This window comes from Podarcis erhardii (genome assembly GCF_964252035.2).
Source record: "Podarcis erhardii genome assembly, chromosome: 8".
NCBI classification, from domain to species: Eukaryota; Metazoa; Chordata; class Lepidosauria; order Squamata; family Lacertidae; genus Podarcis; species Podarcis erhardii.
Genome location: NC_138499.1, coordinates 38,992,420 through 39,007,820, shown reverse-complemented (window position 1 = coordinate 39,007,820; position 15,401 = coordinate 38,992,420). Strand labels below are relative to the sequence as shown.

General features: G+C 49.4%; 2 protein-coding genes across 2 annotated transcripts in view; one reads left to right on the top strand and one right to left on the bottom strand.

Moving 5' to 3' along the window:
- LOC309348968 (DGAT1/2-independent enzyme synthesizing storage lipids-like) overlaps positions 1 to 15,401 on the top strand; it is a 152,267-nt gene that overhangs the window by 132,105 nt on the left and 4,761 nt on the right. The gene's annotated exons all lie outside the window — the stretch shown is intronic.
- On the bottom strand, positions 13,098 to 15,164 carry LOC309349219 (DGAT1/2-independent enzyme synthesizing storage lipids-like; the record flags this gene model as incomplete). The annotated part of the gene is made up of 4 exons (XM_081874967.1): positions 13,098 to 13,253; positions 13,851 to 13,990; positions 14,465 to 14,525; positions 14,940 to 15,164. Coding segments are annotated over 4 exons (531 nt in total), but the record flags the coding sequence as incomplete, so codon positions are not given.

Below are 15,401 nucleotides of genomic sequence, written 5' to 3'. Positions count from 1 at the left end.
GCACAATTCCAAAAGTAAATTAGTAACAATTTCCAGTTACCATTTCTTCTCTTTAAGTGCAGAAGCGGACAGTAGAAACAGTGTCTTTCTTTTAAAGCTAGCTGTCAAATTTATCCTGCTTTAAAGCCAGCTGTCAAATTTGTCCTGTTTACCGTCGATGGACTTTTTGCAAGCCATTCCCAGGTTCAGAAACGTGATGCTTCAATTTTTAATTTTTCACCTTCTCCTGCAAGTTCACTTGGTCTAAATCAATAGTTTCAATCAGTGAAATTTTAATCCTTTGTGTAAGACTTTCCAAAACCTTAGTTAAGAACTGCTTTGCTTCAGTCTATTTACAGAAAGGGAAGGTGGACTTCCTGTTTGAACCTTCCCCGTTCGGTGCCAAATGAAATTATTTTAAAAGCCCAATTTCCCGTTCTACTCACGGGTTGTTGTCTAGAATCCAATTGTCCACAGGAAAAAAGTCAGCGCTCTCCGACAGCAGCAATGCGGCTTCGCTCTGTGAAATAAGCGGTCGATTCAAAGCACCGCGCCTCTCACCCCACGTCGCTCCGGATTCCCGATACCGGGTCTCCCTGCGAGTAGGGGGGGCGCAGAAGGTGCAAGCCAAATCCCAGGTTCACAGACTTCTTCCATCTGTGATTTCTGAGGGTCTCCGCCTTCGCCGTGGCGGTCAGACCCTGTTTTTCATGGAGCCGGTCCCTCCCGATCGGAGGAGCTCCGCCATTGCCGGAGGCGCTAACCCGGAAGTCCCCAAAATCAGAGATTTTACCAAGGGCTACATAGTATAGAAACCATCAAGTTCGGAAGTGCAAAGACTTTATTAAATACTTGGGTATAATGATTTCATTGGATATAGACCAAATTGTAAAATTAAATTTGAATCAAATTATTAATGAGATTTCTTTTGATATTGAAAAGTGGAGACCTCTAAACCTTTCCCTTTGGGGAAAGGTTAACGTCCTCAAAATGAATGTTGTTCCAAAGCTTTTATATATTCTTAGAGGATTACCAATATATATTCCCAAATTTTACTTCCAAAAAACAAATCACCTATTTAGATCATGCCTATGGGGTACAAAGCCACCAAAAATATCACTACATAAAATGCAACTTCCAACTAAGGAAGCTGGCTTTGGTCTCCCAAATCTGGAACTATATCACCTGGCCTACCTGCTGAGTAAACTCGGCTCCAATTTTATGAAACATCCTATTATCCTGGAGACTTTTAAAGCACCTATAAAAATTTGGATGAATATAAATAAAAATAATAAGTCTGACCCCTTTCAGCATGAGAAATTAACAATATGGGCCAACCCAAAAATAAAAATTGGAAATCAAGTACAGTATTTTTCGCTCCATAGGACGCATCCCCCTCCCAAAAAAGTAAGGGGAAATGTCTGTGCGTCTTGGGGAGCAAAGCCAGCAAGAGCCGCTGCTGCTGACATGTTCTGCGCAGCTCTCCCTTTAAAGCAAGAGCTGCGTAGGGCGTGTGTGTGGCTCTGGCTGGCTTTACAGCGAGGCGGGAGGAGGGATGGACGGGGCTGCCGTCCGGCTCATTGTAAGGCCAGCAAGAACCACTGCTGCTGAGCTGGGGAGGAGGGAGGGAAGGGGATTCCATCCTTCCCTCCTCCTCCCGGTCTCCCTTTGAAGCAGGAAAGTGGGAGGGGAGCAGCTTACACTCGTGTAAGCAGCTCCTCTCCCACTTTCCTGCTTCAAAGCGGAGGGAATCCGCTGCAGTTGCGAGCAGAGGATCCATGGCTCCCCTTCCTTCCCTCCTCCTTTGAAGCAGGTTGTGGGGGTGCAGTGAGGAAAGAGGGCAGGAAATAGATGCCGGGCATGAAGACACAACCACACTTTGACCACTGGAAAGTCCACCTCAGCCTCCCCAGATTTCCACTGAGACGGCCAGGCTAATCTCAATGGCCATAAGAGCCGGAAACGTGCATGGGCTGCTTATTTAAAGATAAAAACATGCACACACATGAAAGAAATCCATCCAGGTTCCTGGACACAACCCACACTTGATATTCACACAGGTTACATGGATGGCATTGGCTACTGGAGGAGCAGCATGGTTAAAGAGCAAGTCCTGGTTTCAAGCTTAAGATCAGCTCTTTCGTGGTGGACTCAAACAATCCTTTGGCTGCAACGGGAATCCCTCCCTCCCTTAATTCAGGATGTTACAGTCTACAGATGCTGTGTGTGCTGGTCCAGGGGCGAGGTTACCGTGGGGCGAGGTCCAGGACCTGAGTCGAGGGTCGGCAGACAGTCCTCCTCGGGTGAAGCGGGGTCCACAGCGAGAAGCCGGGCAAGGACAGGAACTCTGGGGGGACAGGACTGGATGCTGGCCGAAATAGCTCTTCAACAACTTTGCTCCCGCAACCTGGGACCGGGCTGACTAGCCTTTATCTTCTCTGAGGCCAGGGGTGGTCCCGGCCCCCAGGAGACCTGCCTCTCCTGGCCTTAAGGTGAGCACTCCTCCTGGGAGAAACCCGTTCCCTTCGCCTCTCTGCCCTGAGCCTCTGCAGTTCAGGAGAGGCTGAAGGGTTACTGGACCCAGGGGGAGACTCACCTGTAGGCACTGAGTCCTCAACCACCTCCGGAGCCAGAGTGGATTCACCTGGCGCCTGCTCCTGAGGATCCGGCACAGGTGCAGGCGCTTCAGAATCAAGGCCCTGCCCCAGTTCAGCCGGCCCTGGAGGCGGGGACTCCTGTGCAGGCTGGGATTCCTCCGGTTCAGCCTCTGAATCAGATTCCCAGGCCACCACACCATCCCCCTTCCCAGCCCCCCCCTCAATTGAGGGTCTGGACCTGGCTTGCTGGGGTATGCCACATGGAAATCTCGGAGGCAGGCAGGCACATGGACGTTGGCTGCTGGTTCCCAGGAACGGTCCTCCGGTCCATACCCCTTCCAGTCTATGAGATACTGCAGCTTTCCCCTGCGGTATCGGGAGTCCAAAATGCGTTCCACCTAGTACTCAGGCTCCCCCTGAACCAAAACTGGCTGCAGTCGGGGACGGTTCAGGTGGAACTCGTCGGGTGGGGCCAGCGGACTCAGAAGGGACCTGTGGAATACCGGGTGAACCTTCAGGGTTGCGGGCAACCGGAGACGGAATGCCACAGGCGCGACCTGGTCCATGATAGGAAACAGGCCGGTGAAACGGGCGTCCAGCTTCCTTAAAGGTCGAGAGGGGTGGAGGTGGCGAGTGGAGAGCCATACCAGGTCACCAACATGGAGTTCTGGCCCCACCTGGCGGTGGCGGTTGGCCTGGGCCTTGTACGCCTCTTTGGCCTGGCACAGTTGCTCCATCAATATCTGTTGCTGGGATTGGAGCTCCTGAAGCCACTCCATCACCGCAGGGACCGCGGGTGCCAGTAGCACATCCGGAAACAGCCGTGGATGATAACCGTAACTGGCCTGGAACGGGGTCTGCTGGTTGGACGCGTTCACCACGTTGTTGTAGGCGAACTCCACCAATGCTAGGTGGTCGACCCAGTCATCCTGCTGGTAGCTGCAGTAACACCGGAGGTACTGCTCCAGCACTGCATTCGCCCGTTCCGTCTGGCCATCAGTCTGTGGGTGGTAGGCTGATGAGAGACAGACCTCTGTCCCGAGGGTCTGGTGCAATGCTCGCCAGAACCGGGATGTGAACTGAATGCCCCGGTTGGACACCACATGCTCAGGTAGGCCATGCAGGCGGAAGACATGCTGAAGGTACAGCTGAGTGGTTTCCTTAGCTATGGGTACGGATGGGCAGGGGACACAGTGTACCATCTTAGTGAAATGGTCAGAGAAAACTAGAAGGCAGGTACAGCCACGAGACGGGGGTAAGTCCACTACAACGTCCAGCGAAACCGTGTGCCAAGGACGTGGTGGGACTGGCAACGGCTGAAGTAGGCCGGGGGGTCACCCGGTAGGGCCCTTGGCCCACCAGCAGACATCACAACCAGCGACGTAGCGAGCCACGTCAGCCTTCAGGCGGGGCCACCAAAACTCACGGCTTACCAGATGGGTGGTCCAATACCGCCCAAAGTGTCCCGCTGCTGGGGCATCATGGGTCATCCAGAGAACCTCAGCCCACAGTGGCCCTGGCGGGATGTACAGGCTACCGCGGTGCAGCAGAAGGCCCTGATGCAAGGCCAGCCCCAGATACTGAGGGCATGACCCTTCGGCCAGTTCCCGGAGTCATTCCTGGGCCCAGGCATCGACCCGCTGCTGTTCCTGCACCCGAGCCTGCAGTGGTTCAGCCTCCTGGGTGGCCAGGAATGCAGCCGGTGGTAGGATCCTGGTGGGTACTGCTTGCTGTACCGTGTCTGCGTTGTCTTCAGGTCTCCGGGACAGGGCATCCGCCTTCTGGTTTTGGGAGCTAGGGATGTAGCGGATCCGGAACTGGAACCGGGAAAAGAACAACCCCCACTGGATCTGCCTTTGGTTCAGCTTGCGGGTGGTCTGGAGGTACTCCAGGTTCCGGTGGTCGGTTCTCATGTCCACCGGGTGTCATGCCCCCTCAAGATGGTGGCGCCAGACCTCAAAGGCCACCTTGATGGCCAGTAGTTCCCGCTCCCACACGGTATAGTTACGCTCCACTGGAAGGAGCTAGCGGAAATAGAAGGCGCAGGGTAAGAGTGGTGCATCAGGTCCGTACTGCTGAGACAAGACGGCACCAAGAGCTGTACTGGAGGCATCGGTCTCTACCACAAAGGGTCGAGAGGGATCAGGATGTTGCAAGATTGGCGCTCTCTGGAAACAGGCCTTCAACCCCTGAAACGCTTCCTCTGCCTCCTTGTCCCAGGAAAACGGCATCTTGGGGCGCAGTAGCTGGGTCAACGGGGTGGTGCGATGAGCATAATCTGCAATGAAGGTCCGGTAATAGTTGGCGAACCCCAGGAATCACCGTAGGTCCTTGCGGTTCCGAGGTGCCGCCCATTCCCAAACCGCTGCCACCTTCCCAGGATCCATCTGCACCCCATCTGGAGAGAGTCGGTGACCAAGGAAGTCCACTGACCGCTGATGGAACTCGCACTTGCTGAGCTTTGCATACAGGCGGTGCTCCCGCAAGCGCTGCAGCACGGTCCGGACATGACCCTCATGGCGAGCTGGTTCATGGGAGAAAACCAGAATGTCATCCAAGTACACCACCACGTACTTGTCTAGCAAGACCTGGAACACGTGGTTGATGTACCGTTGGAACACAGCGGGCGCGTTGCACAATCCGAAGGACATAACCAGGTATTCGAACTGCCCGTACCGGGTCCCGAATGCTGTCTTCCACTCATCCCCGGCTCGGATCCGAATTAAATTGTAGGCCCCCCGGAGGTCTAGCTTGGTGAACACCTGCACCCCTTGCACCCGCTCCAGCAACTCCGAAATAAGGGGCAAGGGGTACCGGTCTGGGATGGTAATTTTGTTCAGGGCCTGGTAATCATGGCAAAGGCGAAGCTCCCCACACTTCTTCTTAATGAAGTGCACTGGCGCAGCGGTGGGCGAGGTAGAAGGCCTAATGAAACCACACTCCAGGTTCTTGCGCAGGAAGTCCTGCAAAGCTTTGCGCTCTGGCTCTGTTAGAGAGTATAAGCGACTCACCGGCAGGGGCGCTCCGGGCTGGAGGTCTATGCCGCAGTCAAAAGACCGATGCAGCGGCAGCTGGTCTGCCCCCCGTTCCTCGAACACATCTTGGTAGTCCCGGTACTCGGCGGGGAGCATGGATGCAGCCTCCTCAGTGGGTGCAGCTGCTAGCATCTCGGACCGAGCATGGGGACATGGGTCTGGGAAGTGCACAGTCCGATTGACCCAGTCAATCTGAACATTGTGAGCCTCCAGCCAGTCCATCCCGAGCACCAGGGGAAACCGGGGCATGGAGGCCATGTCCAAAGTTTGCACCTCCCGGCGCTGCTGGAGACACAGGACCAAGGGCTGGGTCTCCCGGTGATGGCACCCGAACGCAGGAGCCGTCCGTCAATTGCCTCCACCTGTACCGGTTCTGGCTTGTTCTGAAGTGGCACCTGATGATGAGCGGCAAAGGCAGCGTCCATATAGGAGCGGGTTGCCCCCGAATCTACCAGAGCGTGGGTAAGAATCCAGGGCCCACCTGGAGAGACGCACCGGAACCATGAGATGTCGCTATTCCACCGGTGAGGGCCCCTCTTGCATGGTTTGGGACCCCAGGTTGCTAGGGCCTTCGGCTACTGAGGTTGGCGGGTTTCCTGCGACTGGCATCTTCTCGGGACAGGATCGGGCGTAATGTCCACTCCCACCGCAGTAAAGACACAGGTTCCCCTCCCGACGCTGCGTCTTCTCCGAGGGGGAGAGGCGAGGTCGCACAGCCCTGAGCTGCATTGGCTCATCCGACAACATGGCTGTGGGCGTGGACCTGCTGGGAAGGACTGGAGTCAGGAGCCAGGGGTGCTGGCGGTCCCGGGCCTGGCGACGGTCCTCCAACCGATCGTCTATCTGCAGGCTCCGCTGAATAAGGACGTCCAGCGTGGTGGGACGATCCATCATGGCCAACTGGTCCAGTATCTCATCCAACAGTCCCTCAAGATACTGGTCCCGAAGTGCAGAGTCATTCCAAGACAAGTCTTGCGCCAACAGCCAAAATTCCATGGTGTAGGCGGCCGCAGTGGACTTGCCCTGTTTCAAACACCTAATTGCCCGGTTGGCTTGACTCTCCTTCTGGGGTTTGCCGAATGCGGCCTCCAAATGGTTGCAAAACCCCATATAGTCTGTCAGCAAGGGTCTTGCCTGAGCAGCGGCAATGCCCACTTGGCCACCTGGTCCTTTAACAAACTGATCAAAAAGTGCACCTTGGTGCAGTCGTCAGGGAAGTTCCAGGCTCGCCCCTGAATATACAACTTGGCCTGGGCGAGGAACATGGGAAAGCTGGCCAGGGCCCCATCAAATTTCTCTGGCAAGGCCACTGGGTACTTGCCTGGAGCTGGGGCGTCGGCCACAGGAGCCGGTAGGGCGTCCAACCGCTGCTGAAGTGCCGTAACCGCATAGCTGAGCTGCTGCACGGTGTGAGTCAAGGCCTGGTTCTCCTGGGCCAATGCCACCAGCGCAGCTGCCTGGTCAGTCATGGCTTCTGGCTTTTCCCGAACGCACCCCAACGAAGGGGGAGTGCAGGTGTGGTGGGAGCAAACTGTGCTGGTCCAGGGGGGAGGTTACCGTGGGGCAAGGTCCAGGACCTGAGTTGAGGGACGGCAGACAGTCCTCCTCGGGTGAAGAGGGGTCCACAGCGAGAAGTTGGGCAAGGACAGGAACTCTGGGGGAACAGGACTGGATGCTGGCCGAAACAGCTCTTCAACAACGTTGCTCCCGCAACCTGGGACCGGGCTGACTGGCCTTTATCTTCTCTGAGGCCAGGGGCGGTCCCGGCCCCCAGGAGACCCGCCTCTCCTGGCCTTAAGGTGAGCACTCCTCCTGGGAGAAACCCGTTCCCTTCGCCTCTCTGCCCTGAGCCTCTGCAGTTCAGGAGAGGCTGAAGGGTTACTGGACCCAGGGGGAGACTCACCTGTAGGCACTGAGTCCTCAACCACCTCCGGAGCCAGAGTGGATTCACCTGGCGCCTGCTCCTGAGAATCTGACACAGGTGCAGGCGCTTCAGAATCAAGGCCCTGCCCCAGTTCAGCCGGCCCTGGAGGCGGGGACTCCTGTGCAGGCTGGGATTCCTCCGGTTCAGCCTCTGAATCGGATTCCCAGGCCATCACACTGTGGCTGCCTACCCTTTCCCCTGAGCTGTAAAAGCAACTTCAAGAGGGCTTCAGGCCTGGAGAAGCCGGGGATTGAACGTGTGGTGTTCTGCATGCAAAGCCACTGAGGTTACAGCTGTTCCCTTTAACAACAAACTAACATGTAGTCCTTGTGGTTCTGAGTTAAGGGCTAATTTAAACAGGAACAGAGGGACCTTCCCTGTACCATGTCAGGACCCCTGAGCCCATTTAGCTCAGTTTTGTTTTCACCGATGGGCAGAGGCTCACCAGGGTTTCAGGAGATACACCCTCAGCCCTACCCAGAGAATCTTTCAAGGACTGAACTTGGGATGGGATCTTCTCCATGCTCTCCCCATTGAGCTATGATGGCTCCCTCCCTTCTCCTCCTCTGCAGGGGGCTTATCTTGGCATGTCATTATAATGTATATATGTCAAGGGCTTTGAGATGCATATAAAGTCAGGCTCAGCATTATTAACTGGACTTAGATAAGCCATGATTCCCCTTCCTTCCCTCCTCTGAGGCGCGCTTTAAAGCAGCAAAGCGGACAGGAGCCGCCCGCTTTGCTGCTTTAAATAGTTTAGTACAACATTTGATTCAGAATATTTTTTTTCGTGTTTTCCTCCTCTAAAAACTAGGTGTGCCTTATGGTCAGGTGCGCCTTATGGAGCGAAAAATATGGTAATAATTTGGCAAAATTGGATGAAAAAAGGTATTTTGACATTGAATCAATTAATTGATGAAAATTACAAATTTGTGGAACATAAGACTTTGCAAGTAAAGTATGGATTAACCAGTGAAAAACAATGGCAATACATCCAATCGAAACATATGTTGGAAAGGGAGTTTGGCCCTGAGGCTATAGCAGCATCGGAAACACCCTTGCTGCTATAAGATTTAATTTCTGCAACAAAAACAAAGAATTCTACACTTGCACTATATAAAACCCTGATATCCAGTTGAGAGTAAAATTTATCTTTAATGTCTTCATCGACATCCCGTGTTGGTGCATAAGCACTTAGAATGGTAACCTGTTGGTTTTTGGTGAGTTTTATTCAAAGAGTTGAAAGTCGTTCATTAGGGACTTTTGACAAGAGCTTCACAAGATCGATTTTGATAGAGCCACTTCCGAGCTCAAGAGGAGGGGGGGTTGCGGGCCACCACCTCCCACACACGAGGGGGCTGGTTTTATCCCCGCGAGAAGAGGGAATCCCCGAGCGTGTCCACGACACTGCCTGCCAATCGGCGGGCAGGGGAGGTGTGGCCTAGCCCATTTAAGACCAGGTACGCCCGGGGACCGCCCTCTTTGCCCCGTTCCAGCTGCCTGGTTTTCCCATCCCACCCACCCTTTAGGCTTAACTAGCTTTGACCTTGCTGTGGACTCCGGTTTGTCGCTACAGGGGCCTGGTAGCAATTTTTCCAACTTGGCGCACTTCCAGCCTTTTGGTTTTTTCACCTACCTCGTAGCAAACATCACAACTTCTTTGGTATTGGTGGTTAGGCATTGGCAGGGGTTAATTGTTATGCAAATGAAGGGGGAGGGAGCGCCATCACCTTCCCCCAATGAAAAGGGTAGACCGGTAGAGGTCTCCGGGGGGCGTTGCCCTGTCTGAAACCTAGGGAGGTGAGGGCGCGCCCCCGAGCGGTGACACCCGTGGGATCCTAGTTGGTGTACTTCAACAGGACTCCCATGGCTGGTGGATAACCCGTCCTGGTCCCCATGCCGGGTAGTCGATAGGAGCCAATGCCTAAGGCCAATACCTTCCAATTCCTGTAATCAATAAAGTTGTGGCCTTTTTATGCCCATTAACCTTAAATAATGTGTCCAGTGTCTTCATTTCACTTGGGGGGAGGGGACTCGCCACGCAACAAAGCCTACTCCCTGTATTCCATGTTCTTGTTCAGCAAGTGAGTGTTTTAGTATCGTCATTATGCTGTCCAAGTCCTGAGATTCAATGAGCATACACAAGAGCTTTTGCAAAAAGATTTGTATTGTGATTCGAGGACCCGATCCCCGCTTAGGTAATGAAGACACGTGGAGACAGTATATTAGGTTAATGGGCAAGAAAAGGCCACAACTTTATTGATTACAGCATGTGAGAAGGTATTGGCTTAGGCATTGGACCACAGCAAATTTGACTCCACCCACTCGGAGAGGGCTGAGTCTGATGAGGGGTTAACCACCAGTAGGGGGAGCCTGTTGATGCAAATACAACTATAAGCTCTCCCCTGATGTCACCGAGGGTCGTGCCATGGCCCCCCTCCACACAGGGCATCGGACAGGATCCACGACCGCCGGATTCCTTTAACGGAATACTCATAAGCGAAGGGGTAGGCGATGGCCACACCTTGCCCTTCCATACACCAACAGCACATTCCAATGCCTAACCGCCACCCGAGCCCAAGAGGCTCGCCGGATTGGTGAGGAGGCTGGGAGAACAGTGCTGTCGGCAGTGCTGGAGCAACCCGCAGCCACCCGAGACCTCACTCTAACTAAAGCAAAACAACAGCCAGGAACCCTCCAGATGCCCCACAAAAATTACTCAGGCGAAATAAGAGTACAAATGCAGGTAAAATGACTGGACCCCTTCCTCCAAACCTCACAACTCCAGAATCGGAATAGGAACTTCCGACTTCGTAATTCTTCCATGTGCTTGGCTCAAACAAGACGACGACGAGCAGAAACACTTGACTCGTGGAAAATCTGAAGCGCAATGGTGGGGAGAGCTGGCGCGGCCACATTTGAGTGGCTAAACCATGCCCCTGTGGTGGCCCCTGATTGGGTGCCCAACTGGGAGGCGTGGCGCGCCAGCGATGATGAGAGGGAAGGGGGCAGAATGCCCTCTGTGTGATGCGGGAATTGTCTCCCGCTCACAATCCCTCCCCTCCGGATGGAGGAGAGGCTTTACAGGGCTCAGATCTTGGAACAGCCTTTTATACAGATAAAAGAAGTGTCACTGTTTTGATACAGAAGATTTGTAGACATTACTCTTTCAGATATAGCATTATTTCAAGGTTCAATTAAACACTCACCTTCCTGTTACACTCTTTGATTCTGGTGCTACCAGTGTAAGTCTCCAAAAGGGGGATTCTGGGAGTTTTGCAGGATAGGACAAGAAGGCACTTAGGCTCTTCAGCATGTACACCAAGGGCTGAGCTAATGAGCTAATGACCCTTCACAATAGAGACTTCTGGGTTGGCGCCCCCGGCAATGGCGGAGCTCCTCCGATCGGGAGGAACTTGCTCCGTGGAAAGTTGGATCTGTACCGCCACGGCAAAGGCGGAGACCCATTGAAATCACAGGCGGAATAAGCTTGTGAACCTGGGATTTGGCTGGCACCTTTTGCGCCTCCCCTACTCACGGGGAAACCCTGTTTTGGGGATCCGGAGCGACATGGGGTGAGTGGCGCGGTGCTTTGAATCGACCGCTTATTTCACGGAGTGAAGCCGCATTGCTGTTGCCGGAGAGTGCTGACTTTTTCTTGTGGACAATTGGATTTTAAACAACAACCCGTGAGTAAAATGGAAAATTGGATCTTTAAATATCTTAATTTGGCATCGAACGGGGAAGGTTCAAAACAGGAAGTCTGCCTTCCCCTTTTGTAAATAGACTGAAGCAAAGAGCTTACAAGTTAAGGTCTTGGAAAGCCTTATGTAAAGGATTAAACTTCCATCGATTGAAATTATTAGACCCCCCCTTGGAAGCAGGAGAAGAGGGGGAAAATTTTGGACTGTGTATCCTGCAGGAGAGAGTGATTAAAATTAAATTACCACTGCTCTGAACCTGGGAACGGGCTCCCAGTGATTGATGTTTTGGGAGAGTTCATTGACAGTGAAGAGAACAGATGTTGACAGTCAGTTAAATAAGAGAAATATATTGTTTCCATTGTCTGCTTCTGCGTTTAAAAGGGAGGAAAAGTATCCGAAAATTGAAACTATCTTTACTTTTTGATCTGTGTTGGAAGAGATTGATACAAGTGGAGACTGTTCCCCTCTAGAGGGAGCTTTTGAAACTGTTACAAGAGTGGAGCTGGGAAATCTCCAGCTGCTTGATAAGAACTGTGAGAACTAGAGATTGACCTTGGATATTCAAGAATGTCGACAGGAGAAGCCTTATGGACTGCATTTTCTAAGATAAGCCACTTGTTGGAACAGCTTCATAAAAAGATGGATGCTATGACTACTAAAATTGACATTTTGGAACCAAAAGTGAGCACCAATACAGAAATTATTCAGGATTTGCCACAGGAATCTATTTCAACAGGACAAATTGCTGAAAAGGAGAAGGAGAAAGTTGCTGTTGTCGAACCTAAAGTAATACAAGGGGGAGCCTTAGCCTTACAGAGGCAAACTGAGGACTACAAGTTGAGGCCCTTTATGATTGAGACTAGAAAAAGTCAGATTTTGAAGATCGGAGCCTGGCCTGGACTAGAAAAGGAAAGTTGGAAAGATCACTCTATGCAGGGATTAACTGACTTTTGGAATATAGATTTGGGTCAGGAGGAGATTGGAGTTCTGGGGGCCTTTGGATTTGGAGGAATTTTGAAACATGCCCGGAAATACTTTATGGATCCTAGTTTTAATTATGGAAATCTGGCTGACCTGTCGAGAAGGAATAAAAGTATCGTTGGATTGGAGTTTCCCCGAGATCTGCTCTTTAACATCAAAGAATATGAAGAAGACTGGCAGAAGGGATGTGGAAAAGAGTTAAGAGCCTCGGACATAAGATCTCCAGGTTGATGGACTGTATGGAGTTGACGGAAGTGGCTGGTAGAGTCCGAGACTGAGGAAAGGAGAAGGTGGAAGAAGATTGGAAATTTAAAGTCTATATATAGAAATATTGTAAAATTAATGAGTGATAGAAAAATGTTGGAAGGAAATTTTATGGCTTTAGCTGAAATGCTATAAGGAGTTAAGCTTAAATAAGTATACTAATTTTAATGGAAATAAGATTAAAAATGTGTTAAGACATTTATATGATAGAAAATAGAGAAGGTTGGAAAGGAATTGCTGAAACAATTAATGGAAGTGGAATACAAAGAGGGAGGTGAGAGGAGGTCAATGATACAAGGGAATGAAAGATAGAATATGGAAAAGGTATGATGTATGTTTTTAAATTGTTTTTGTTTGGTTTGGTTTAGTTTATTGTGTTAGTTTAATTTGTTAAGGTTGTGTTTTGTATTGTTTATGTATTGTATTGTTTTTTCTCTTTTTTGTTCTTTTTTTTCTTTTGTCTTCTTTCTTCCTTTTCTTTTTTGTAAGCTTTAAAAGTAATAAATATTTTTTTTTAAAAAAAAACGACCCTTCACAATAATTAATATACAATCCAGCACAATTCTGTGTATCTTAACTTAGCTTTAATTACATAATAATTAAAGTTTTCTATTACAGATGCATGATCATAAACATTACACTGTTTGGACATACACTATATGGACTATTCAGCTTTGTAATGCTTATCAAATCGTTCTGAAATAGCTCTTAATATATTTCCTGGCCTTTTTTGGTGTTTATCCCGAAGATTTTCAATTGCAGTCTTTGTCTGTTGAAAGAAGAACAAAGGAATATTGTATTATATCAATATATTGCAAAATGGATATTCACAGTTATTCATATCTGTGAGGAAATGCTAAAGGGATCAGAACCATTAGAATAAAGAATCCCATTTTTTTCAGTTACAGATTTTTTTTTATCAATAGCACTGTATGAGAATCACTGAGATACAACCAACCATAAGTGCCTTGGGCTGCTTGAAACGTATCAGTTTTCCTGCATGGTTGTTACCTTCAGCTATGTGAGGAAAACTGCAGAAATGCTATTGAGTTATATTTCACTATGCTCAGTGCTATTTTTCCAGAAAAAGAGGTGCCTGAACTCACTATGAACACCTTCCTCGTTCTCTTAGAATGGCAATGGCTGACAGGGCTAGTGAGAAAAAACAGTCACCTCCTGGTTCCTTGCCTGAAAACAGCACAGCAGGGCATGGGTAAAAATAGGAGAGTAGAATGGAGTCTATATCTCTTGTCATATAGAATGAGCAAGTCAGCAGGCAGAAACCATTTTATAGAACTGAAAAAGAGAAACCAACGGGGGGGGGGGGGATCCTGCTTTTTTACTTCCAGGTGTAGAGTTAACTTACTTTTTCAGCCAGCTCTGCAGCTGTTATATTTGGATCATATGGGATGGGTTCTCCAATATATGTCCTCAGTTTCACTGGAAATCCTCCATATACGGGAAGGTAGAAAAGTCGTGTTTTCTCATATAACCATCTTGTCAGCCCTATGTATGAAAGGGAAAAGAGTCTGTAAGAAAGCGATCCCATATCAAATTTGAAATTAGTTGGCATTCTGAGTTTTTAGCAATTCCAGTCAATCCATCCCAGAGAGGAAGCGTTAAATAGTATGAGTCCTTTGGAAAAGAAAAAGCAGCATATTCTGTCAGCTCTTCTCTGCTCTTTAAAAATCAAGGTCATAAGTTGTAAAATAGACTGCAGAATATGGTTTTTTTCCTGCTCAGTTCCCCTCCATGTTGGGGTTCCTACCACTTTTATAGATTATAGCTATCTTTTAAATCTAAGAAAAAACTAAACAAGGGCATGTTCACTCAGTCCTGAGACAGGCAGCACAACTTTTGCAGATCAGTGTACACTGAATAAACTCTACTAGAAAGTAGTAAAAAGATATTCTGTTTCTAAAAAAAATGTATATTATTATAAAATGATTATTGCCTGAAAGCAGATTTCTTGATACTCACTTGACCTTCCAATGTTCCTGTATGCTTCACAAATGTTTTGTGTAAATATAGGGATGATGGGCTAAAAGAATAAAATCAAAAATCAAAATCAAAAGGTAGCTGAGAACTGGAGAATTACTGCACCCCACCTGCTCCACCTTTATTTTGGTTAAGGACTAGGAATAATGCTCCGCATCTGGTATTGCAATGACAAGCTTGATGTAATTGACTTCAAATTGCACATGCTGTCCCCCAGATTTTCAAGAATTGAAGAGGAAAAAAGCTATTTTTCTTTTTAAATGTAATTGATTTCAATAGCTTTAAAACAAAACAAACAAAACAAAAAACAGTGGTGGGAAATACAGATATCATTTGACCCCCAAACAGGGGATTTGCCATCCTCAACTACTTAGGATGCTCAATCAAGGATATCAACAGATTACGTCTTATCTAGGATAATCCTGAAGGCCATGCAAATTGCAAAAAGATCACTCACCACTTTTGCCTCCAAAGCTATCCGAGCGAAACCTGTGCGGTTACCCCACATTATGTTGTAGTCAGTACTGAAGTTTCCTTCTCTACCTCCGCCAGGGGAAATGCCCAGTGAATGGCCTTTCTTCAAAATTTCCACACATTCAGCTTTATTGAAATCTTTCAACCCGGCCGCATCTAAAGCCGTCTTCCACCCTGACAAAATAAGACCCAAATAGAGAAGAGTGTGGATACAATACAAGTGTCATTGTTCCAAAGATATTGCACTATTATGGATCACAAGCATAGCTCTCTGCCAATGCATTTCAATTAGGATTTCATGGAGGGGACTTTATGCTAATTCCTCTTTTGCTCAGATGTTCTAACAGTAGGCTTTTTTTGGAAAGCACATTGAGTGGGGTTGAGTGCTGAGGTGGCCACTTTTTAGATATGTGTTCCTCAAGTCAAGTCTGTAGTACATTCAAGT